At 43.3% G+C, this 24,430-nt stretch overlaps 1 protein-coding gene across 1 annotated transcript in view; it reads right to left on the bottom strand.

Moving 5' to 3' along the window:
* Positions 1 to 24,430, bottom strand: part of DOCK2 (dedicator of cytokinesis 2) — a 407,888-nt gene that overhangs the window by 240,588 nt on the left and 142,870 nt on the right. Inside the window, exon 26 of the mRNA XM_030829968.3 lies at positions 13,930 to 14,078. Coding sequence (XP_030685828.1) covers positions 13,930 to 14,078 — 149 coding nt within the window. The remainder of the gene's footprint in view (positions 1 to 13,929; positions 14,079 to 24,430) is intronic.

Raw genomic sequence — 24,430 nt, 5'->3', positions numbered from 1 at the left:
TTTCTCTACTCACAGAAAAAAAAAAAAAAAATACTCCCCTTTCCATGGAGGTTGCTTTCAAACTCTGCTTATGAGGTTTCTAGTGCCTCTCCATAAGGTTCTTTGAGGCACAGCTGCCTTGTTACCTACTCACAGCTACAGGGATGCTTGTCAAGCCAGAGGGGGACATAAAAAATACCAGCTTTGCCTGCATTTTTACATTTCTGATCCCTCACAAAAATGTACAGGAAAAATTATAATGTCTAACAAAATCAACTATCCCTTTATCCATTCAGTATACTTCTAAATTACACAGAGTAGTTATTTAAAGTCATTATTTCTTGCACAAATATTACCAGGAACAAAAGTGACATAATATACCCATAATCCAGCCCTGAAACATATCTAAATCCTTCTTCTGTGATGCCTTCAAGCTCTCATGCCTAAGAAATCCCTCTGCAGCTCGCAGACAATTTGTGTTCTGCTTTTTCCAGTTAACATGGCATAGCATTTTTATTAATATACTTGATGGCCAAGGGAAGTCTGTTTTTACTTACCCCTTGAGGAGGTGTAGGGGAAACGTTCAGATTTAGACAGATTGAATTCTGACTCTGCTGCTAATCTGCTGTTTGTTCATCAGTAACAGGGGCATGATAACAGCTTACTCACAAGATTATGGTAAGAGTTGATTTCTGTATATAAGGTCCTTGACAAAGCATCTGGCTTATAGCAAACATTCATTTATGGGTGACTCACAAATAACAGTAATACTTTGAAAACATTAATCTATCATGAATTAGAAAATAAAGTATGCATGAGTAATTAAGATAAGACACGAGACTGAATTCAAATAAATTCAACCTTTGGGCAAGATCCCCAGCACATTGAGAGTTTATATTTATTCACCTGAAATTAGAGATACTTAGGTGGAAAAGCTTGAAAATAACTGAAATCCATCATCACTCTTTCACAGATATACTTGAGTGACCTGCCTCAGATCACACAGACTGTCAGAACTAGAGCTGGATATAGAACTCACATGGTCTCAAAAACTGTTGCAGGTTCTGATATCAAACGTCACCTCCCTGTCACCACCACCTCAACCAATGCAGCATGGAAAGCAGACATCATTAATGAATTAATCAAATACTTTTTGAGGGATTAATTCAGGCCAAGAGGGAAGGAAAGAAGAGACACATATTGAGTATCAACATGGTAGCCATGGCTAACAAAATATGAAGCTGAGGCTCAGGCAGGACATACAGCTTCCCCAAGATCACACAGCTAGCTAGTGGTGAATCCACGGTCTATGTGTCTCCAAAGTTCATAATCTTTCAACTAGAATTTAACTCAATGAAAACCAACAGGTATTTCTGACTGCACAGTCTGTACCAGATGCTATGTTAGGATATGGCAGTGAACAATACAGATGCAGTCCCTGCATCCATGAGGCTTAAAAGACACTTCAAAGGTGAGCAAAATGTGATGAGAGTCAGGTAAGGTGAAGTACCTACCACCTCTGTAAACTATTCATGTAATATGGACGCGTAAATATGAGCCTCTACCCTCTGTCCAGAGTTCAGTTACACTATAGGTTAAACGTGCTCAAACAGGCTGGCCTGGAAATTTGACCACCATTATTCTTCTGCATTATTTCTGTGGGAAAATGCATGCTGAATTCTAAACTGATATATAACAACTTTGGGAGCACAACAATACTCAAAGTTAGTACCTGCTTTTTATCTGAGGTTTTAATGCAACAGCAGCAGATTTACCTTTCTCATTAGGTTCTTCTGAGTATAAAAAATAAAATTAGTGTCAGCATGTATTTCTAGAAAGTAGACTCATTGAAGATAGGAGGATCAATCAAACCACAAAGATTAATTATTGAGTTCCTGCTCGGAATTGGGCACTATGCCCAGGCAATGTACAAATATAGAAAAAAAATATAAGATCGAATCAGCCCTATCCATGGAGAGTCTGTAAACCAGCTATAGGACACCCACATAAGAGCACTTGCAGTAAATGGTAGTCTATGTCAAAATTCTAGACGACTGGGGTAAATACATGTCTTTGAAATGGGCTGGGGGGTCAGAGATAAGGAGAATTAACCCAGGCTTCAAAATAGCTCTGATCTGGAAACAAATGCATTCAGAAAGAGCTCATGGTGGCAGTAGGAGGAGTGCTAACCATGGAGGAAGGTGCAGGGCAAGTGTGCCCCCCAAAATGAATAGACTACGGACTGGAGCTAGGAGTACTGGGAAATAGGTCTCAGAGGTAGTTGTAAATGAGGGAGCATTTTGTCTTAATCACCTTTGCCCCCTGCCCCCATGCCTAGAACGGTGCCTGACAACAGTAGGCGCTCAGTTAATGTTTAGTGAGGTGGAAAGACGTCACCTTCATAGAAAAGAGAAATAACAAAAAAAGTGCTAGTCCTGCTTCAACATATTGAAGTCCTATTGACAGTCCATATTGACAGTCCAATATGACAATAACAAACATAACACTGCACACAATTAAGTGCTAAATTCTATGATAAGTCAGAAGTTGTCAGCATGCAGGAGGGAAAGTGACTAAGGTAGGGCAAAAAGAATCGGGGATGATTTCTTTTTTTTTGGTGGTATGTGGGCCTCTCCCTGTTGGGGCCTCTCGCATCGTGGAGCACAGGCTCCGGACGCGCAGGCTCAACGGCCATGGCTCACGGGCCCAGTCGCTCCGCGGCATGCGGGATCCTCCCGGACCGGGGCACGAACCCACGTCCCCTGCATCGGCAGGCGGACCCCCAACCACTGTGCCGCCAGGGAAGCCCGGGGATGATTTCTTAATGCGAGGGGACTTGGGTTGGGTCTATCAGGAGGGGCAAGGTTTGGCTTTCAGGAGTCACAGCTGAGATACTTACAAGGCTGAGACAGAAACAAATGCATGGGAACAGACACTTAGGAAACAATAGGAAGTGGTGGGATTGTGGTTTTTAGTAAATAATTTGGCAAGCCAATCAAAACACATCTGTGGGCTAGATTCAGGCTGTGAACCACCAACTGGAGGCCCTCAGGACAAGAAGAAGGAAGAAAAAAAATGCTTTTCAGATGGAGGAAACAGGTAAATGACAGAGAGAGCAAGGAGCAGGAAGGCTTAGTGGGAGAGGAAGAGGGGTCTCCCCAGAACCCAGAGTGCCACTGAAAGCAGTAGGAAATGTGGCTGCAGAGAAAAGCTAAGTTGAGTTTGTATTCCAGGTAAAGGAAAAGATAATAAATTAAGAGTGAAAGACAACTTCAGCATGCTATGTTGCTTGGAGAAATTGTGCTGGAATTAAACGTTGTCTTTTCTAACCTTGGCTGCTAAATCAACTGTGTTTATCTCTAAGACTAATATCATCTAAAATCGCCCTGACAGAATGTCCATTCTAGAACTCTTGGGTGGTTTTCTGGAAACGTCCCTAGTGCAGTCATGGTTGCTGCCCCCAGATTGCCTATGACAGCTGGGGCTCTATAGACAGAGCTGTGGATCAAAAGCATCTTCAAAAACAGAGCACTTGTTTCCTCACTTAACACATTTCACTTAAGGATTTACATTTATACCAGTTGAGCAAATCAAAGTTATAGTTCCCTCAGTAACTGTAACCTGGACCAAATATAGCTATATTTTTCTGCCGCTGAGCGGGCTTTTAACTCATGCCTCCCAACTGTGAACAGGAGATTTAATTCAAACATTATGCAAGAAATGTTTTTTTGGAAAACAAGTGGCTGGTCCAGTGAAGGTTTAGTGTAAATGATTGTTCCTTTCAATTTGTGTTTTTATGCAAGGGTTCCCTACAGACACTGATCTTCACAGCATACTCCACAGTCTTGTGAACAGGGGTGAATGGAAAGGTACCTTCTCCACTCTTGCAAGCTGCCAGCTTGCCCATTCATGGGTCAGAGTCTAGCTTTGCCATCGCAGGCTGCTGGTGTTGACTGAAGCCTCCATACAGAGCCAGGACTGAGGTGAGAGGGTAAGGTGATCAAGGCACTTGCCCAGGAGGAAAAATTTCAGGAGTGTCAAGAAACTCATTAGTCAAAACAAATAAAATTTAATGCTACATTTTTAAAAAATATATAAATGCAAAAAATGTATGACAAACAAAATCTTAAAATACTGATTTTTAAAAATATTGCACTGAAATATTCTTTTTCTTGATTACTGAATTTCTGGTGCCCACTTATACTTTGCCTCCACCCCCAGGCAAGTGCCTCACTTGCCTGACCCTCGTCCTGGCCCTGGGAAGCCGTCGGGAGGGAGTGCAGAGAGGACGTAGTGGATTTGGCTGCAGGCAAACTCTTTTAAACTTTGGTCATAGCCAATAGAGGAATACTGAAGAAGACCTTCAGAAGTATTTCTAGTTGGTGCTGATGGAGCAGAAGGTGTTGGATTATTCATTTTATTGGGAGGAGTTCTCGTCAACCATCAACAAAAACTGTCTTCTAATTTTCCAGGTGACTCCCCTGAGAAGAAACGACCCAAAGACCATCCAGTAAGTTATGCCAAACCACCCACTTACCAAGCCTGCCAAACAAAGATCAGGCGACATTCATGTCCCAAACGCTGGCCTAGCAATTACCGCATGAACAGGCTTGTCAAATAGCCCAAGTGAATGCTGTAGCCTGCGAGGTCCTCGAGACCAGGAGAGGTTGCAATACTCCACGTTCCCGGTCCCCAGAGCCTAGTTCTGGGTTAGTGCACGCTGATGTCAGATTAGTCAAGTAATTACACAATTGCTCATTTAGTCGGAGGTTCCAATCACCTCCAGACAGATTGAGGCAGTTAACAGAGTGGAATCCTCTACTAAGGCTAGTGATTTGTCTGTGGGTTTTGTTGTTTTGACTGAAAAAGCAGAGAAAACTCCTTATCTATCAGCAGCCCTTCACACTGGATCAGGTGTACTTTGGGGAACTGCTCATCCTCAAAATGCATTCTTTGGAAGTGAGCAATCATTCCTGAAATACTTCAAAAATAAGCTTAATTAAAAATAAAAAAGTTAGACCTACAGAAAAGTTGCAAAAACAGTACCGAAAATTCCTATGCATCCTTCCTCCAGCTTCCCTTAGTGTTAACATCCTAATGTGAGCATAATCAGAGCACAACTATCAAAGCAGGACATTTGTATCAGTACAATACTATTAACTAAATGGCAGACCTTATTCTAATTTTGCCAATTTTCCTTCTCACGCCATTTTCTGCTTCATGACCTAATTCAGAATCGCAGTTTGAATTTAGTTGCCATGTTTCCTAAGTCCCCACCAATCTGTGACAGTGCCTCGGTATTTCCTCATCTTTCATGACCTCAAGTTTTTAAGAGTACTCATCTGTTATTTTGTAGAATATCCCTCAGTTGGGGATCGTTTAATGTCTTCTCATTATTAGACTGAGGTTGTGTATTTTTGGCAGGATTCCCCAAAAGAACGGTGTCGTGTCCTTCTCAGTACCTTTCTCAGGAGGCACATGATGCTGATGTGTGCCCTTCCTGGTGATGCTCCCTTTCATCACTTGGTTAAGGTGGTGTCTGTCAGGTTTCTCCACTGTAAAGTTACTATCTTTCCTTGTGTCATTGATAAGTGGATACTTTGGGAGGATACTTTGAGACTATGCAGATATCCTGTTTCTCATCATACTTTTGCCCATCACGTTCAGTATCCATTGGTGGTTCTTCCTGTAATAATGATAACTGAGGTGTTTGCCTAATTGAAAATGATGAGCTTCTTATCATCTTTAAACCCTATGTAAGGCCCAAAGGCCCAAAGCTACTGAGGTGAAAGATAATAATCTCCCTGTCAAATGTGACTTTCCCACAGCTGTATGGATCAGACATCTAGTTTAGGCACAGCACATCCATGGCACCAGAGTCATCATCCCCAACCTTCACTTATGCAGGAAACTGGGCTCTCGTTCTCACTGGCCCACATGAGTCTTCAAAATTCTCCACGCTACTAGGAAAGAAGCCATTGCCAATCAGTAAGAATTGTCATGGGAAATGAAACACATTTCTTTATCTCTGCTCTAGGTTGGGGGTTTAGTTTGTCTTTAAATTGCTATATCCCTGGAGCATCTTCTCATTGCCCAGTCTCATGAGAACCTTTAGAAGCAGCAGATCCAGGGTCACTGGGGAGAACGGAAGTGCACAGGCAGCTCCCCTGTGCCTGTGGGTTTTTCTCATTTGGGGCAATTCCTTTGAGTCCCAGACAGTGGTATGCTGGTAAATGTTTATCAACTGTCTCTCCAGGAAGGGAAAAAAATACAAGTCTGGATATTAAGTGTTTGTCAATTTTCTGGTAAGAGTACTTCCTTCATGGTTGATTTCAAGCTACCACTGTGACATCACTGAACACAACTGGGAAGAAACGGGCTGCAGCAGAGCATTAAACATTACTATCTATAATATTAAATATCTGTATGTATTTCTACCATACAGACACAACAATGTAAATAACCTCGAGCACACAGATAAGAATAAAATACGGTAAGATAATTAGGAAGTGGTACTTCTGAGTATGCATTTATTACCTTTGATTGCAATGTAGTTTATTAGTTATAGATATCTATATAAAATTTTAATAATGGCTGTTACCTAACAAATAACTCACAAAATTCCTAAAAATTTAAAACTTGGTTCTCATGAGCTGGGATGAGCCAGCTCCAGCACACCACCCCATTATACAGCGGTTATCCTGAGCCCCCGAGTACCGGAATAACCCGAAGGAGCCCCTGAAACAGCAGGATGACACTTTTCTCCAGTCCGTCCAGGAAACCTGACGAGGTCCAGATGCCCTGCAGGCGATGGCACTGCTCCAGCAGCGGTATCTGCTGCTTCTTGGCAAGCCTCCCATGATGCCTCCAAAGGATCTGGAGGGCTCCAAAGCATCTGGCTGCCGCCAGGGCTAATGGGGTACCAAGTCCTCCCCAGGCTCAGAACCTGTTTGCCGTTCTTCCAGGAGACCACTTGGCCCTTAACTGTTCTTAAAAGAATTACAGGGATGTTTCAGAAGCCGCCTGGAACAGTGGAAGGAGCATAGGAGGGAAGGGGAATAGTGAAGGAAGAGGCAAAACCACATGTATCGGGTAGAGATTATATGCCAAATAAGGGCTGCATGCTTTCACAGATGTTCTTGTTTACTGTAATCCTGGCACACCCAGAGAAAGAACAACCACCTTTTTCCAAGAGATTATATGACTTCCCAAGGTTCCCCAGCTAATAAGAAGCAGAGCTAGGATGCACTCCAGCTCTGCTCAGCCCTATAGCTCTAGCATGTAGTGTAGTACACATGGTGCTTTCTACGTTATTTGTGGGATGGATACATGAATGTAGCCTAACTCCAAAGCTTGTGCTCTTACCTCCACCGGGGAAATAATGCTGGTAAAGAGCTCTTACATGGCAGAGCATAAATGAAGTAATGGAAGGTACTGTGGTGTGTGAAAGGCTGGCTTCAGAGTGAGATGAGGTGATTCCCTGTAGGCTCAGCCTTTTACTAATTCTCTGACCTTAGTTAGGAATGTCACCAAGTCTCTCTCTGAGGCTCGGCTTCCTCACCAGTAAAATGGGGCTAATAAAGCTAATCTTGCCATGTGGTGGCCAGAAACAAACAACTGTGATGTATGAGAAAGCACTCTGCAGGCTAAAAGGTGCCAGGAGAGAAAGTATCCTGTATGTCACCGTCCATGACATCGTAATGTCATTCCACTGGCCTAGGAAGGGCACGTCTAACACCACGGTTGCAGAGGAAGAGCAACGGGTAAAAGAAATGGCCCTGAACACAGCAGAAGGTACAGCATTCTCATCTATTTCAACTTTAAGTTTAGGACTTACTTGGCTGTCCTCTGTTTGGAATGCACCACAAACAAAAGAATTTCAGCGAGCCTTGTCTCCCTACCTTTTATATAATATACAAGGGAGCAGACAGGTTAGAAGAAAACCCTGCTGTTTTTGCAGTGTGGTATTGATCCTGGAAACTAAATGATAATGCAAAGAGGCAGCATCAGCCTCTCTTCAAGCCTGCATCATGCAGGCTGCCTGGGATTCTCAGAGAGCCTAGAATTTCAGAGGAAGACACCCAAGCACAGACTGGCAGGGTCTGCTTCTATCACACACGGTTAGGTCAGGGGTGGCGCTAGACGGAGAACACCCTCTAAGCAGACTACTCCCTGTGCACGCCTCAGTCCCTTCCCCACCCATGGGGACCCTAACAGAACTGAAGACGCTAATGGCCTTCTGCAGTCAATGTCTGCTCCTCTGTAAGGAAGAGACATGAGGGTGAGTGTATGTGTTTGTGTGTTTTAAAATACATGCACCCAAACTCACACATGTGTATTCAACACAGTAGGCAAATCGCCCATAGCAGGTAAGCGAAGTAGGGGAATGGAAGCAGGAGACAGGGATAAAGGTAAGAAACACACACACACACACACACACACACACACACACACACACACACACACGAAACAAGAGAGGGCCTTGCACAGACCAATGAGGATAAAGTGTCATAAACTGAGTGTGATTAATTCAACCCCTGCACCTGACACCCAAGGAAGACAAAAAGAGTTAGGAGCATACCCTCCTAGCACTCAGAGTGGAAGACCCAAGGGAGAAATCAGTCTCTGCCATTGATTGGGACGAGTCCTATTCATTCACTTATCCGTTCTTTCAACAGATAGGCATTGTGCGGGATGGGCAATGGGGAAGGGGAGCGCGGCAGGGCAGGGCAGTCTAGGGTAGGGCACTCCCAATTACACAGGCAGATGGGTCCACAGAGGATGATAACCCAGGTGCTATGACAGAGCAGGCATAAGCTCTATGGGCCACAGGAGAGGGGTATGGAGGAGGGTTAGAGAAAGCTTCCTGGGGAGAGTGACATTTCATCTGACTTCTGAATATTTAGCAAGGCAAAGAGAGGAGGTGATGCATTCCGACAAGAGCAAACAGCACACACAGCAGCCCAGAAGAGAGAGAGTGTGGCCCCTGAGGGACTGAAAGAATTTTAATGGAGCAGGAGTTGGAGAGTAAAAGTGGAATTGGCAAGAGGGAAGGCTGAAAGTGTAAGCTCTGTGAAGCTGGGGGAGGGAGGCTTGCTCTCTGAGCTTCTGTGCGCAAAGCCTGGCATGGGACACACACAGGAAAGTGTAACACAAAGCAATTAGTGCTGTGATATCAGTCTGAACACATAGTTATGAACACAGAGAAGGAAGCCCTTAAACCTGCCTTGAGGTTGGCAGGTGCGGGAGGGGTGTGTGTGGAGAGGACACAGAAGTGAGATTTCAGAAAGGAACTATTACCTGAGCTGAACCTAAAAGGAGTTTAAGATTTTACTTGCATAAAAAGAACAGGAACTGGAAAGGAAATTTCAAGCATGAGCAAAAGCATGAGCAAAAGCCCTCTCTATCAGCGTCTAAGCTGATGAATAAAAACACCAGAAACCCCAAACTAATCATGACTAACAGAGGGCCTCGACAAAACCCCTCAGGTCTAGTCAATGGGCTCAGAGGTTTATTTTTTAAGCTGATTCTGTGTATTCTCTGCCTTCATGATGCAGATACAACCAACACCAACTTCTCTTCAGAGCCAGGAGTCACCTTTACCCACTCTGTGATTGCTAAGCAGGGTTCAACATGACGACTCTCCCGTCTGTGTCAGAGGAATGAAACACAGAAACAAAAAGCCTGCTTCAAGAGGGGGGGAAAGCCAACTCTCTCCAGGTCTGGCGCAAAATTAAATTTTATGAGTTACTTGGCAGCCAGCAAGGCACAGAACAAAGCCAGTGTGAAACCACCTTTTAAAGTAACCTAAGTTGACAATTAAACTTGCTCTCGGTGAGGGGGAGAAAAGGAGTTAATACAGGCAGAAGGCCTTTCATCCTACACCTGAGCCTGTCCCTTTCCTATGTTAAATGCAACAGCAAGCAAGCTGAGTGAGGGGATTTAACACTATCATTACAAAAATATCAACATCCAGGCTTAGGTGGACATCCCTCCCTGAGTCATATGCCACCCAGGGTTACCATGAATACGGTAATAACAGGAAAACATAGCTTCCACATGCCAGGCCTGCTGTGCTGGGCTGTAATTACCCAAACGATGACAATCTATTGAAGACAAACATTCTTTCCCAACCCCCAAACACACAATGCCCCCCAGAAGGAAGCTTGGCATACTGCACTGTAATTGCTAAATTTCTACACGTGGTTCTGCCCTTGGGCAATGGTTCCAGTAGGTATAGTCCATTCTTGGGCTGGAGAGATCAACTATCCCATGGTGCCAAGAAAAAGTCAGTAAAGAAATAGATGGCTATGTTGTTATCAACAGGGAGGATCCAAACAACCAGAAGAAAAATCCAGGAATTTACCCTGGGAGCCTTTTGAATTTTTCTCCGAAATTTCCAATTTTGAAGAGTTAGTGCCTGAAGAAACCAACAGCACACCTGATGGTTTGGATTTTCAAAGTCAGATCTTTGTACAGGCGATGTCCCCACCACTGCATAAAAATGAATTGATGAGTACAAATGAATGTGTTTGAAGACTCTGCCGTTTTATGGTTTATTAAATGCCACACTGGAAGATGCAAAGTTTTATAGACTGGAAAGGGCCCTTCAATTAAGAAGGTAAAGAACTGAGGATGAGCCCAACTGTTCTTCCATTTCCAGTGAATACTAAAGATAAAAAAAAATTAGGTCACATTAGAGTAGTGGTTCTTAAAGTGTATCCCTGGACCAGCAGTATCCACATCATCTGGGCACTTGTTAGAAAAATAAATGATCAGGGGACTTCCCTGGTGGTCCCGAGGGTAAGACTCTGTGCTCCCAATACAGGGGGCCCGGGTTAGATCTCTAGTTGGGGAACTAGATCCCACACGCATGCCGCAACTAAGAGTCCTCATGCCACAACTAAGAGTCCTCATGCCACAACTAAGAGGCCCACATGCTGCAACAAATATCCCACGTGCCGCAGATAAGACCCGGTGTAGCCTAAATAAATAAATATTTTTTAAAATATAAATACATAAATAAATAAATGATCAGGCCCCATCCTCCAAACCTAATGATCGGAAACCTGTTTTAACAGCTCCTCCAGGTCACTGGGATGTACTATCATGTTTAAGACCTTTTGCACTAGAACTGTGGTCCTCCACCCTGCCTATTATCATCACCTGGTGAACATGTTATTGCGATGCCCTGGCCAACCCCAGGCAAGTAAATCACAACCACTAGGACTGGAACTTAGCAACAGCTACTTTTAAAAAGGCTCCTTGGGTGATGTAATGTGTAGGCAGAGTTGACAGTTGCCATATACTAGAATAAGAGAGATTTAGATTAGACACTTTGCAACTTCTGATTTCTGGTTTAACTCAAAGTTATAGTGGTTGCTGAATGAATCTTCTTCGCGAAAGAAAAAGCTTTTGAGAAGAGGAGAGATTTCCATCTTCATGAGCTGGAGAAGTTAGATGTGAAGCTCACACACTGTACCAACATTGTACCAAACCCAACGGTAATAACAGTATTTAACAACTCATCAGCAAAGACAGTTGCTCATCCTGGGAAAGAGGCGGGCTAGTCCCCACGTTCAGAAGTCACTATAAAAGCAGTGCGCTCGGAGGCAGTGAGGAGTGACACTGCACCACCCACACGCCTCAAGTCCAGCTGCCACAATCCACCAAGGGGAGCTCAGAGCCTTGGCTTCTTGGCTTTGAAGTCCCAAGTATTCAGGGTGTGTGAGAGAGCAGCCTCTTCTCACCAGTGTCTGGTGTCACCCAATGTGCAAAGTGATGACAACCTGCCAGCATAGAATTCTAGGGGGCCACTCCCATGGGACAGGCAGAGCCTAGCATCGCTGCTTAACAAATAAACTGTGTACTGGGGCCATCCCTCTACCCAAATTAGGAAATTGGCAGAACACATTATAAGTCTGTTCCTCAAACCAGGGTCCACTAGTGTAGTCCCAAGCATCTAGGATTTTTTTCCCCATGAAAACGGACGTGAGCACTACTAAAATGTAAGAAACACTAAATTCTTTTCAACAAGAAGAGGCAACATTATTTGGGAAGTTTCTGGAGAAATAATAGGCCAACCATCATGTTTTTACACTGTGAGAGTAAGATCAAACATTCCCTTAAATTTTTTTTAAAGATAGAATAACAAAGAGTGGAACCAGTTCAATAGCTGGCTAGTGAACATGCTTATGAAAATAACACCATCACCATGACATTCTCACAGAGTGAATTTTAGATATCCAAGCTTTGGGGCATTATATTCCCTCTCCCCCAAAAAAGGATGAGGATAGGAAAAAATGAGAGGGAAAAGACCATGCTTTTATATCCCCAGTGCCTACGATTATGCAGACTTTGGAGTTGGACCAACCTGGGTTTCGATTTTCACCCTACAATTTATTTGCTGTTTGGCCTTGAACTTTTTAAGTCTGTGAATTTCAGGTTTTCATCTATAAAATGGGAATGGTAATCCTTAGCAGTGATCAGGGTGAGCAGAAAGAAGGCTTGGATTGCATTTAACACAATGTCTAGAAAACAGCAAATTAAGTAGCAGTTGTGATCATTAACTATTCACTCTTGAACACCCAGCTGAAGCTTCACTTCTCTTGTGAAGGCTTCCTTGACAAAAATGCTTACACACACACACACACACACACACAGTCTTTTTGTAGTTCCAGTACCCCTAGTATGCATCTAGATTTTAGTCATTATATTATATTGCAATTGCTTATTTATATGTTTATAAGTATTTTCTTAAGAAAAAATACATGCCTTTGTGTACCCAATGCCTGGCACATACTTGGTACATCATATGTACAAATGAATGAATGAATGAACAAATGAAGCTAGCTATGTATCTCACTTACCTAGAAATGAGATAAGAAAAAATTAGGATGGTAAGAGTGGAAAGGACAAGACAGGAGAGAGACATACAGGGAAATTGATAATAATGGTTGACTGTGGGATATGAGCAGGAAAAAAAAATATTGTTTTGCAGAGTTTTCTAATACAGTCAATCATAGACACCGTTCATCCAGAAAGCCCTTCTCTGGGGATTTTCTAGGGAGGAGAGGGGATGGAGAGAATGGTCACACAAATACTTAGATTTATTGGTTGTTTGGGTCTACCCAGTCCTCTGAAACCAGCCCACATAAGGACAGATATTCCTGGACATTATTCAAGGACAAGGTAAGGCTGCAAAAGGAACCTGAGTCAAATCAAGAACGTTTATCTCTGTCTTCCAAGTCTCAAGAATTGTAGTCCTGTGTTTAATCACTGCCTCTCAGTCTTTACCATTATCACCACTCCGTCTCCCTCATTATCTTCTGCAGACTCTGCCCTTTGGAAGCCCTCTACTTACTCCCACTGAGACTTTCCTTTTGGTCTCATTCCTACCTAATCTCTGAATGATGTTGACCAATATTACGTTGGCTTCACTGCCACAGCCATCTCTCTATCATCACTTAACGCCTCAACCTATCTCAAGGGTCTAGGCATGAGCAATCTGCTCATCCAGAAAGAGTCTTAACCGTTTCACCACTGCAGGAGGTAACTGGAGAAACAAAACCAAGGAAAATCAGCCAAGAAAGCAGGTAAGTGGGGTCTTCTTGGCTATGTAGACATAGAAAAACTTTCCTACCCTCATCCCTGCAAACCAGGGCTTTAGTAAATGGACAGGCAATCTAAAAAGTCTGCAGTATGTCCATACCTACACCCTGAGAAAGCCTGTCCAACAAGAAATATGGTGACAAAATGCTACATGCTTAACTCTAGTCCCCAAGCTGTCTTTCACAGCCAGGGAATTAGTCACTGGAAAAGTAGGCCCATTGAGAAAGCCATTGACTTTTGATCTTTAGACTTCGAATGCTATTCATCAGCATCAATATTTTAGAACTTAACTCAGCCCTAGTCTGAGTCCAGGACGTCTACAACATCACGATGACTCACCGCATCCTGACAGCTGAGGACCTCCAAAATGCTGTTGAGTAACTCGACACAGTACTTCTTCTCCTGGACCTGGTGCTGCATCTCATCCTTCTGCTCCAGCAGCTCCTTCAGTTCCTTGGTGATGACAGGAAGCAAAATGTCCCGGCATTCTGGAATGAAGGCAGTTCAGAGGCATCTGAGCTTCCTCGTTTTTTAGCTTCTTTTCTTTATTTTTTAGATAACATTTCATTAAATAAATAATTCATGAATATCTTCTTCTTGTAAAAAATGCAAATATTAGAAATTAGGTTAAGGGACTTCCCTGGTGGCGCAGTGGTTAAGAGTCCACCTGCCAATGCAGGGGACACGGGTTCAAGCCCTGGGCCGGGAAGATCCCACATGCCGCAGAGCAACTAAGCCTGTGCGCCACAACAACTGAGCCCGTGCTCTAGAGCCCGTGAGCCACAACTACTGAGCCCATGTGCCACAACTGCTGAGGCCCGCACACCTAGAGCCCGTGCTCCGCAACAAGAGAAGCCCGCGAACCACAACCAAGAGTAGCCCCCACTTGCCACAACTAGAGAAAGCCCACGCGCAGCAACAAAGACCCAGTGCAGCCAAAAATAAATAAGTTTTTTTAAAAATTAGGGTAAGATTTCCTTAGAACATTATTCACAGTTCTGGCCCCTCCCACAACCCCTACTCCCTAGAGGCAACCAACCAGTTATTCTATTCTATATAGATGTATGTGTATGTGCATATAAAAATGTATGTATGTGTGTTTGTATACCAGTATAAAATATGTAGTATCATTTTGATTTGGCTTTTCATTTAAGTAAAACATATCGCACTGTGATGATCATCTTTCAAGATCTTCTTATATGTTTTACATATGTACGTTATCAGTACAAGAACATTTAGTGTCATTTTGGTTTTGTTGTCTTTTCTTTCTTTCTTTTTTTTTTTTTTTTTTGTGGCCTCTCCTGTTGCGGAGCACAGGCTCCAGACGTGCAGGCTCAGTGGCCATAGCTCACGGGCCTAGGTGCTCTGTGGCATGTGGAATCTTCCCGGACCGGGGCATGAACCCGTGTCCCCTGCATCGGCAGGCGGACTCTCAACCACTGCGCCACCAGGGAAGCCCTGTTGCCTTTTTATAAAAGGGGACTATACTGCACATATTGTTCTGTACCTTGATTGTTTTCATTCACCGATATTTTTTGGAGCACCTTCTATGTTATTACATAGAAGGATCAACGTTAATTATTTATAGCTGTTTTATAGTATTCTCTATTATGGACATATTTGTTCATTTAGTCATACCCCTATTGATGGACATTTTTCACTGGCATAAACAGTACAAAAATGAACAACTTTTCACTTGCACCCTTATACACCATGACTTTCATTTTAAATAAATTAATACCTTTGCAAAGATGGGTAACTCTCTTGGCTTTGCTGTCTCAGGAAATACCCGGAAGTTTCTGAAATCCTACACAGCATTCTTTCTATATTTCTATTAAAAATGGCAAACCTTGAGAGATCAAAAACATCCCCCCAAATTTCAAGCCATCCCTACCTAGATGCTTCTAGAGCTGACATGTGAATCATATATGCCAATTTTATTTTAATTCAATACAACAAGTAGGTGCTGAACATCTTTGATGTGGAAGGCACTGTATTTCTGGAAGTACAGAGATAATATATGGTTCTCACCCGGTAGATATTTAAAATACGACAGAGGTGATCAGCAACAGAACAAAGGGCAATGGCAGAAGACAGAATAAGATACCGGTGGGAAGAATCAGACATCAGCTCTTGTTCTGTCAGCCTAGCATCTATACCTGCTCTGGCACAGCACCCTGGTTTCACCCTGGTGAGCCACCCTGCTATGGGATATAAACCTAGGGATACTGTCATAAGGCTCCCTGCCCTCCTCTGGACCAGGGTTGGGTACCTGACCCTAATTAGGATAACCTCTTGATCTGCACCTTAAGGGAACTTTAATAACAGTTACTGCTGACATTGCTAACATATTGAGCGCTTACAATGTGCCAGGCACTGTTTGAAGTTTCTTGCATGAACTACTTCAATCTTCCCAATGAGTCTAGGAGGTAGATACTGTTATTTCTCCCGTTTTGCTGATGAGGAAACAAAGGGACATGCCCAAGTGTACAGAGCTAGTAAGTGGTGGATCCAGTCTGACTGCAGAGCCTGTGCTCATCATCACTAGACAAAGGGTAGTATCTTTCCTGGAGCTCATCTGTCTGCACAGAAGTGCCCTGGGGAGGCTCGCTGCTTCCTCTCTCAGGGCTATTCTGAATCTCCCCTCTCTGAAGACTGGTTCCCCAGCTTTTCCTCTGATTCTTAAACTGCTCCCTATCATCCAAATACATTTATTTTCGGTTAAATTTATCAGACTAGGTGTATGTCACTCACAACCAAAGAATTCAGACTTGTAGAGTCATAAAATACCATGAGGGCTTCAGAAGAGAGAAATGATCTATGGTTGGAAGGTTCATAGAAGACTTTATAGGCTCTGATAGAATTGCGTCCCTTGTCTCAGAGCACTAATGTCAGTTTGTAATTAAATTCTAATTAGTATAATTAATGTCCATTCATCCAACCAAAGTGTAAGCTTCATGACAGCCAGACTAAATCTCAGATGCCCAACACAGTACCTGGATCATGGTAGCTACTCAGTAAATCTTGATGGAGTGAATGGAAGAGGTATCATTTGAGATGGTCACTGATGAGTAAATAATATTGCCATCAGGAGAGTGGGGATTTAGAGAACAGAGAGTGATTTAGAGTTCATGGACCAAGATGTAGCAACGTATACAATGGTGGAATATTACTCAGCCATAAAAAAAGAATAAAATAATGCCATTTGCAGCAACATAGATGCAACTAGAGATTATCATACTAAGTGAAGTAAGTCAGAAAGAGAAAGACAAATACCACATGATATCACTTATATGTGGAATCTAAAATATGGCACAGATGAACCTAACTATGAAACAGAAACAGACTCACAGACATGGAGAACAGACTTGTTGTTGCCAAGGGGGAGGAGGGTGGGGGAGGGATGGGGTGGGAGTTTGGGATTAGCAGAGGTAAACAATTATATATAGGATGGATAAACAACAAGGTCCTACTGTACAGCCCAGGAAACTATATTCAATATCTTGTGATATACCATAAGAGAAAAGAATATATTAAAAATAGAATGTATATATGTGTATAACTGAGTCACTCTGCTGTACAGCAGAAATGAACACAACATTGTAAATCAACTACACTTCAATAATAAAATAAAATAAAATTTTAATAAAAATAAAAATAGAGTACATGGACCTGGGTAAGTAGAATAGTCTCTTGGAAGTAGAATAACAGGAGATAACATTGAAAAGGAAAATTCTTAAATGCAATGGGTGGTGTAAGATTATAGTTCTATGGAAACAGAAAATTACAGGCAACAAAAATTTTGATTCAGCTTTGCTTAATGTTATAGATGGAATCATGGGCCACGGATTAATGGTACTTTGTTTGGACTCAAGAAATGGTTGGCCTAAGGACTTCTGAGAATACAAGGTGCTGAGTTAGCCATTACCCTTTGTTTAGAGAGAGAAGAAAAAAGACTGGATAATATTTACATACCAATTACCATAACATTTAAGTTAAATCTATACTTAGTCCGTTGAAATTTTGTCCAGGTCTGTTTATTAAAAGGGGTAAAGAAATTTCCTGCAAATTTCATGCAGAAGTTTGTTTTAAAAGTTATCTTCTAAAAGATGTTAACTTGTAACTTTGAAACTTTTTGTTTGTTAGAGGAAACTGTATGTGTAAAAATGCTTGTTGTAGGAAAAACTAGGTGAGTTCATTTGAAGTTGTAAACTCTTTGTCTTTGGGAGATGAATGACCTCACCAACTTCATGAAACTTAACTCCCTTCACTGATGTTGTCATAATTAAACCCCATCAGAAGATAAGAACTGTGCCTTCACTTAAGTTAGGTAAGAATTATAAAGTCTTCCTCTCTGAAAAGTTAATTTTTGCTAGTAAAATTAAAAAGATTCTAATAAAGGAAATTTAAAACACAACAAAAATCTTGTTCTTCCATAGTTCTCTGGGCAAAGGGAGTCTTCAAAAGATGTTTTTTTAAGGTGATTCATGTCATTGTAGCATGTAGGGCAGCTGCAGGAAGAAAAGACCAAAGAGCAGACAGAGACCAGTGTATATGCCACTGCAGTAGTCCAGGTGATGGCAAATGAGAATAAAAGTGCTGGGTTCTACCCCGCTAGACTCCTAGCCTCTGATACAACATTCTTGTTCTCTGTTGAAGCTAAAGATTTGATAAGACCTTAAAGAAAGTTGGTCTTGAGTTTAAAGCATAGTAAGACAATGTTTTAAAGCCTAGAGCAATAGGCTTTTGTGATCCAAGATTAAAAATCACTTAAAACCTCTCCATCTGTAAATGGGATCACCAGGACCTGCAGAGAGGAGGTTTGTAAAGGTAGACAAAGGGTTCATCTACTGAGGCAGTTAATTAACTCATTCATTCATTTAGTCAGTCAGTCTACTACATATTGAAGGCTCCCTAAGTGCCAGTCACTATTCTGGGATGGGAGGGAATGTAACCAGGGGCTGCTTGCCCATCACAGCAGCAGAGCCAACAGAGATAAGAGGCAGACTTAAGTAGACAAGAAAAACCCTGGTGCCTCTACCTCTTGGGAGTGGCAACCTGTCAGTGGCCATATAACAGAGCTATAGAATAGTAAAGGCCAGGTTTTTCCTAAAAAGCTCATTCTGTTGGTGTTCTAGTTGAGATACTTCAGTTAGATCTTATTACAAAGACGTGGGTGCAAGGGAAAAGGCCCATTGGAAGATTTTAGATATTAATGAAGATCTCCTTGAGAAGTCACCGGACTTTACATTCTACTTAAAATTGAGCTAAATTAGTAGATTCTCATGGAAAAGTCTAATAGTGAGTTCTCCATCCCTAGAAATATTTAAGCAGTAGGTAGCTGTCTCTGGGCAGGGATAATGAAGAGGTATTCAAAGTATCAGATGAAGGGTTAAACGGAATGATTTATTAAATCCCCATCCAAAACTCTGTGATCCATAAAACAGAGGTCCAAAGGAAGTGGCAGGAGGAAGGATGTATTTGCTAGGTGGAAAGACAGTGGACATGTCTGCATTGTTTACAGACCACTGAGGTCGCGGGAGCTACAGACCAGGCCGCAGCAGAAGCCGTGGTTTATCAATCTGAAAGTCACCGACTTTACAGGTGATCAAAACCAGCATCCCCACAGGACGAGGGCTCTTCGTGCTGAGAGTCAGAGGGATTTGAGCTGAGGAAGCCATTAATAACATAGCCTGTTTTGCAGAAAGTACTCTGTCTTCTCGTTAACCATGATTTCTCAGAAACGTCTGGCTCCTCTGTTTTGAAATGAAATAATTTTTCTCATTTGTAATTGGAGCTGTGAAATTACATTAGTCTGTAAAGCTTCAGGAAGCAGCATTTCTAAACTGTGGCTTGAATGTCAAGCAAACAAACAGAAACGGTTAAAAGATAAATATTGCAGAGCCTTAAATCAATCTTTATAGGTAGAGGCAATGAGCGTGAGAGACCTGCAAACAGAGCCTGGGTAACTTAGCCCCACAAAGCCTGGAGATCGGCCAACAAGCGATGACAAGTCCAAACTGTAATTCAGACCAGGAACTTAGGAACCCGCAGAGCTACTCAACTCTGTGTTTCCATAGAAAGGAGTTTTCTTTTGTCAAAGCGACCTGCAGAGAGGAAAATGCAGTGTTTCTGGGCTCTGGAGTCTTCCTTTTCAGAGAAACTTTTATCCTATGGCAGAAGATGCCACTGCCTGGATTCACAGCTCTCTTGAAGTGTGATATGCTTTTGCAATAATTTCACGACTCAGGTATACTTCAAATAAGATGGTCCTTTTCGTCACCTCCTTCTCCCCAGTATCAGCTCCATGGAAAGATCAAAATGTATCCTTTGTCCACGTTGGAAAACCATCTTGAGGTGCATCAGGCCACAGATATATCTGTGATCTCAGCCATAACTGCAGCCCCAGAGGAGAACACTCCTAAGAACTACACCTGGACTTGCTGTCTTCCCCACAAACCTGCTCCTTCTTTGCTCACTCTGAGCAAAGACACCCTCGGGCACACAGTCAGCCAAGCAGACTTGATTTCTCCCTCTCTCTATCCCCAACATCTTCTCCATCAGGAAGTCAAACCCATCTCACCCCCAAGCCAACTTCCTGCATCCTCTGTTCCAAGTTTCCCAAACTGATCTCCCACTTCCAATCTCAGCAGCAGGAAATTTCCCCAAACCCAAACCTGACCACGGGACTTCCCTCCTTGAAGGGCTTCAGTAGTCTCCCAGGGGTGAGTTTGACCGCGGCTCTGGCATAGCTGAAGGCCGTTAGTGGGCAGGCCCTTCCTTACCTCTCCACCCTCCACCTCCTGCATCACTCCACCATAGCCTCTCCTCTCCTGCTTCTGAGTTTTTGCATGCTATTTTCTTTGCCCAGAATGTACTTATCCCACCCATCTTCACCTGACTAACTCCTCCCTGCCTCCTAGGTCTTACCTTAGTTGCCAAATCCCCTAGGACAATGTTCCTGACACCCCAATTCTGACTTGGGTGACCCTGTTCTGTGCTCCTGTAGTATCCAGACTAGAATTTCATCTATTCATTCCATTTCCCACATTACGTGGCTATCGTCTAGGTAACAGGACGAACAGTAAGGTTCTCATTAACATCCCAGAAATGAAGCTGAGGTCCAAAGCTGAGGACAAAAGGTGTAACTGCTCCACATTCTAAATCCAAACCGTCTCCAGTAGCTGGTGTACACCAACATCCCCCGTGGTTTTTTGAGAGGCACCAGTTCAGTACCAGTCCTACAGTAATCTGCATGCACCTCATCCCAGAACTGAGGGAGGGTCTGCAGAGGACTCTGGATACAAAGCAATGCCCATAGAAAGAAGGCATTGCCTCTCCTCCCTGGAGCTGAGGTGAAGGGAGGTAGAGCCAAAAGAATCACTCATGAAACATATGAAGACGAGACTGGCACCTTATGGCCCCACTAGGGAAATGTCTGCTGATCTTCCATCCCAGGTACATCCTGGCTCCACCAGCAGAACAGAGACACTTGAGAACGTTTGGGAATCCCTCTCTTACTGTGGGGAGAAAGGTTAAACCCACAAGGTGTGTGTGTCAGGGCCTCAGTCATGTCCTCAGTGTGGTTACCCCATTTCTAAGCCTGCCTGTGGCAGCCTTCGCTTGGAATTTCACTCCACTCACAGCCAGCCCCTTACGTTATCACCAGCATGGGTTAATGGACTCCTCAATCTTGTTCGATTTTTCACAGGCTTTAAAGTGAAAGTCGTTCTGCTTTGGTCAAGTTTCTATTGACTGAAAGGCGAATTCAGCTCCGCGCAACCCTCCTGGAGAAGAGTGAGGAACTTGTGATGGCCAAGGTTTGCCCTGCTCTCCCACACTGCCCACCCCCAGCCTTTTGGCAAGCAGGGAAGACCCCTAACTGAAACCCAACATTCTCCCCAGGCAAAGCTGAGCAGGGCCAGCGCTGCTCTGCTCGGCCGCTTTCCTTCTGTTTGGTAGGGGGTGCATCTGCAGATGCCAGAGGCCACTTGGTTCCATCAGCTAGCCACGAAGGAGGACCGCCACACACAGCTCTAATCTGATAGCAGTTTGTTCTCACAACCGCCTTCCTCCAGCCAGCGCCTCATGAAGGAAAGTAATTCCACCCACTGGGAAATCAGTAACTACCCACAAACCTCATACTCCAGATCAGGTTACAAGCCTTTTACAACCCTACCACTGTTGTGCCCCCGCGCATTCTTCAGCAGCTCCTCGTGACTCACTCTCCTTACCTTCCCAGAAACACGCCTAAGTACAATGTCAGAATCACTCCTCACTCCCCCTCCAGCCTGCCTCAGCCATGACATACATCTCCACTTTACGAACCCTGAGGGCCAGAATATGTCTCCCCAGCTCAACAAACATAGCCTATTTAGAGATTTCAGAACTCAGCAACTGCAAACTTTCTCTTCAGGTATCTTACAGGGGTGAAAATATAATTAGGCAGTAAATCCTAAAGAAGAAACATACGTTCAGAACTTTATACTAGATACCCACTTAAAGTCCAAACCGAGCTATTGCTTTTGCCATATATCCTTTATATTTAACATAAACCATGATATTGCACTAAACCTACAAGCGAACCCCTATAACAAGTTAGTGTTCGCCATTCAGAAGCATAGTGATGGCAGGAAGAGTAGACTGATGTATAATTGTTGGAATTTACACAGTGATGGGAGTGTGGTTATGTCCAAAAATGTCACACTGGTTATAAATATAATTTGTAAGCTCTGATAGTCTATATGCTTATATTTATATCCTTAAACATATATAGACATAATTATTGTAACAGGTACTATTCTCATGGATATCCTGTTCTAGTGGGATATCAGAAACAATTTAAGAAGATAATAATTGTCTTAGGTTGGATCTTCGAGAAGCAAACTCTGAGATGAGGTTTGGGTGAAGGTGTATTAAATAAGGAGGTGTTCCAGAAAACACTGGAAGGGGAGTAGGGAAGTGGGACCATGAAGGGAAGGAGACCAGGTAGCCTTCAAGTCTCACAGAAGGGGAGCTCTGGGGACAGGGTGGGCCACAGGGGTGAAGCAGCTGGAGTATTTAGACCTTGGGGATGGGTGGTCCCGGGCACTTCAGGTGCTCTCAGTGTTCAGGCAAAGCAGGCCCTGCTGCCTGAGGGCAGCCAGAGAAGGCAGGAGCTGGCTATTGGGAGAGAGAGTCCTCCTGGAGCTCTTGTACACAAAAATGATCACGATTACAGGAGACATGGGAAGAGCCCTGAAAGTTGATGCTGTTACAACAAATGCCAATAGCTCCCAGCAAGACAATTAACTGGGTAACCTGGGAAAGAGAGTCTGGAGGTGCAGGGAAGACTGTTCCATGTGGGGCAGTTAAGAAGCCTTCTGAGACGGAGAACTGGAGCTGAGACCTGAGGGTGAGAAGGGAACAGCCTAGAAAGATCTCAGGGAAGGCCATTCCAAGCAGAGGAAACAGCATGTGAAGGCCCTGGGGTAGAAATTTGCTCAACATGTTGGAGGAATCATGTGGAAATAAGTGTGGCCAGATTATAGGAAATGGGAAGCATAATATGAGAGTTTGGCCGGGGCCAGGTCTCATCAGGCCCTGTGGCCCATGGTAAGGAGTTTGATTACTGGGTGGAAATAAAGATGTTTTGTTTTTGTATTTTTAATAGAGGGTAGGGGGTGGGCCTAGAGAGGAAGGTAGGAGAAGACTGAGGAGGCTTTTCATAGAGAGGAAAAAGAAGTCTAATGGTTATTGAGCCCTTACTCTCTACCAGGCAGTCTCTCTTTGAAGAAGTCTATCATTGTACCTATTTTATGGATGAGGAAACTAAAACTCAGAGAGATTCAGTAACTCGCCTAAGATTACACAGCTAGTAAGTGGCAGAGCTGGGATTTAAACATAGAAAATGTGATCTCAGAGCCCATTTTCACATCTACTAAACTACCCTGCCTCCTTACTATAACAGTGAAGGGGAAAGGAGATAAAAACTTGATTAGTTTGTAGCAGGAGAGACAAAGGAAAATGGACAGACTTGGGTTACAGTTCAGAGGCAGAATCGAACTTGCTGATGGGTTTAAATGTACTATAGAGATGTGTAAGCATATGCATTTTGAATGCTGGAGAGACTCATTTTAGGGTTTATCAAGTTAGGATCTAGTCATGAAGCCCATTTCACTGCCTCAACTAGCAAGTAATGAAAAGACTCCCATCAACATTTCTCTGATAGTGTGAAGTGGCTGCCGAGATGGCCCATTATCACACCTCTGCAAGCTCTTAGGGCATAGTCAGTGTGTCCGATATTATATTATATATGACACATAATCAGTGTGTCCTGACAGGTGCTTCCACTTTCGGTTACCCCTCTGCACTTTCCAGGATCACTTACACCGCCACTGTGACCAACCTCCTCCCTAGCCAGCACACTCATTAAACCACAGTCTAGCTCCATCGAAAGTGCTTTTAGGAATATAAAGGTGCAGATATGGCCAACTGAGTAGTGACCCAAAATTTGATTTGTTCCCTAATGCTTAGAATGATTACATTCACGATGCCACACCAGAGGAGTGTAGCTCAGCCTTAGAAGATTGTCTCATCCATCTCCTAACCCTGGCTAATGGAAGGAGAAGCCAATGAAAAGCTTGGGGCTGAACCAGCTGGCCTCTACACTGGATAATCCGGGCAGTCTTTAAAGGAGGATTCTCATCAAAGCAATGTGCTCCATTTCAAATTCATGCAAGAGGAGAAATGAGTCAAGGTAGCTTTTTGACTGGCAGGAGCTAGGTCTTACATCCTTTGCCCCCATTTTGTTCCAATTCAGTGACATCTGAAATTCAAATCCATTTATAAGCACTTAGGA

This window comes from Globicephala melas, chromosome 3, assembly GCF_963455315.2.
Source record: "Globicephala melas chromosome 3, mGloMel1.2, whole genome shotgun sequence".
NCBI lineage: Eukaryota > Metazoa > Chordata > Mammalia > Artiodactyla > Delphinidae > Globicephala > Globicephala melas.
The sequence above is the reverse complement of the archived record's forward strand: the minus strand, read 5'-3'. Positions and strand labels throughout refer to the sequence as shown.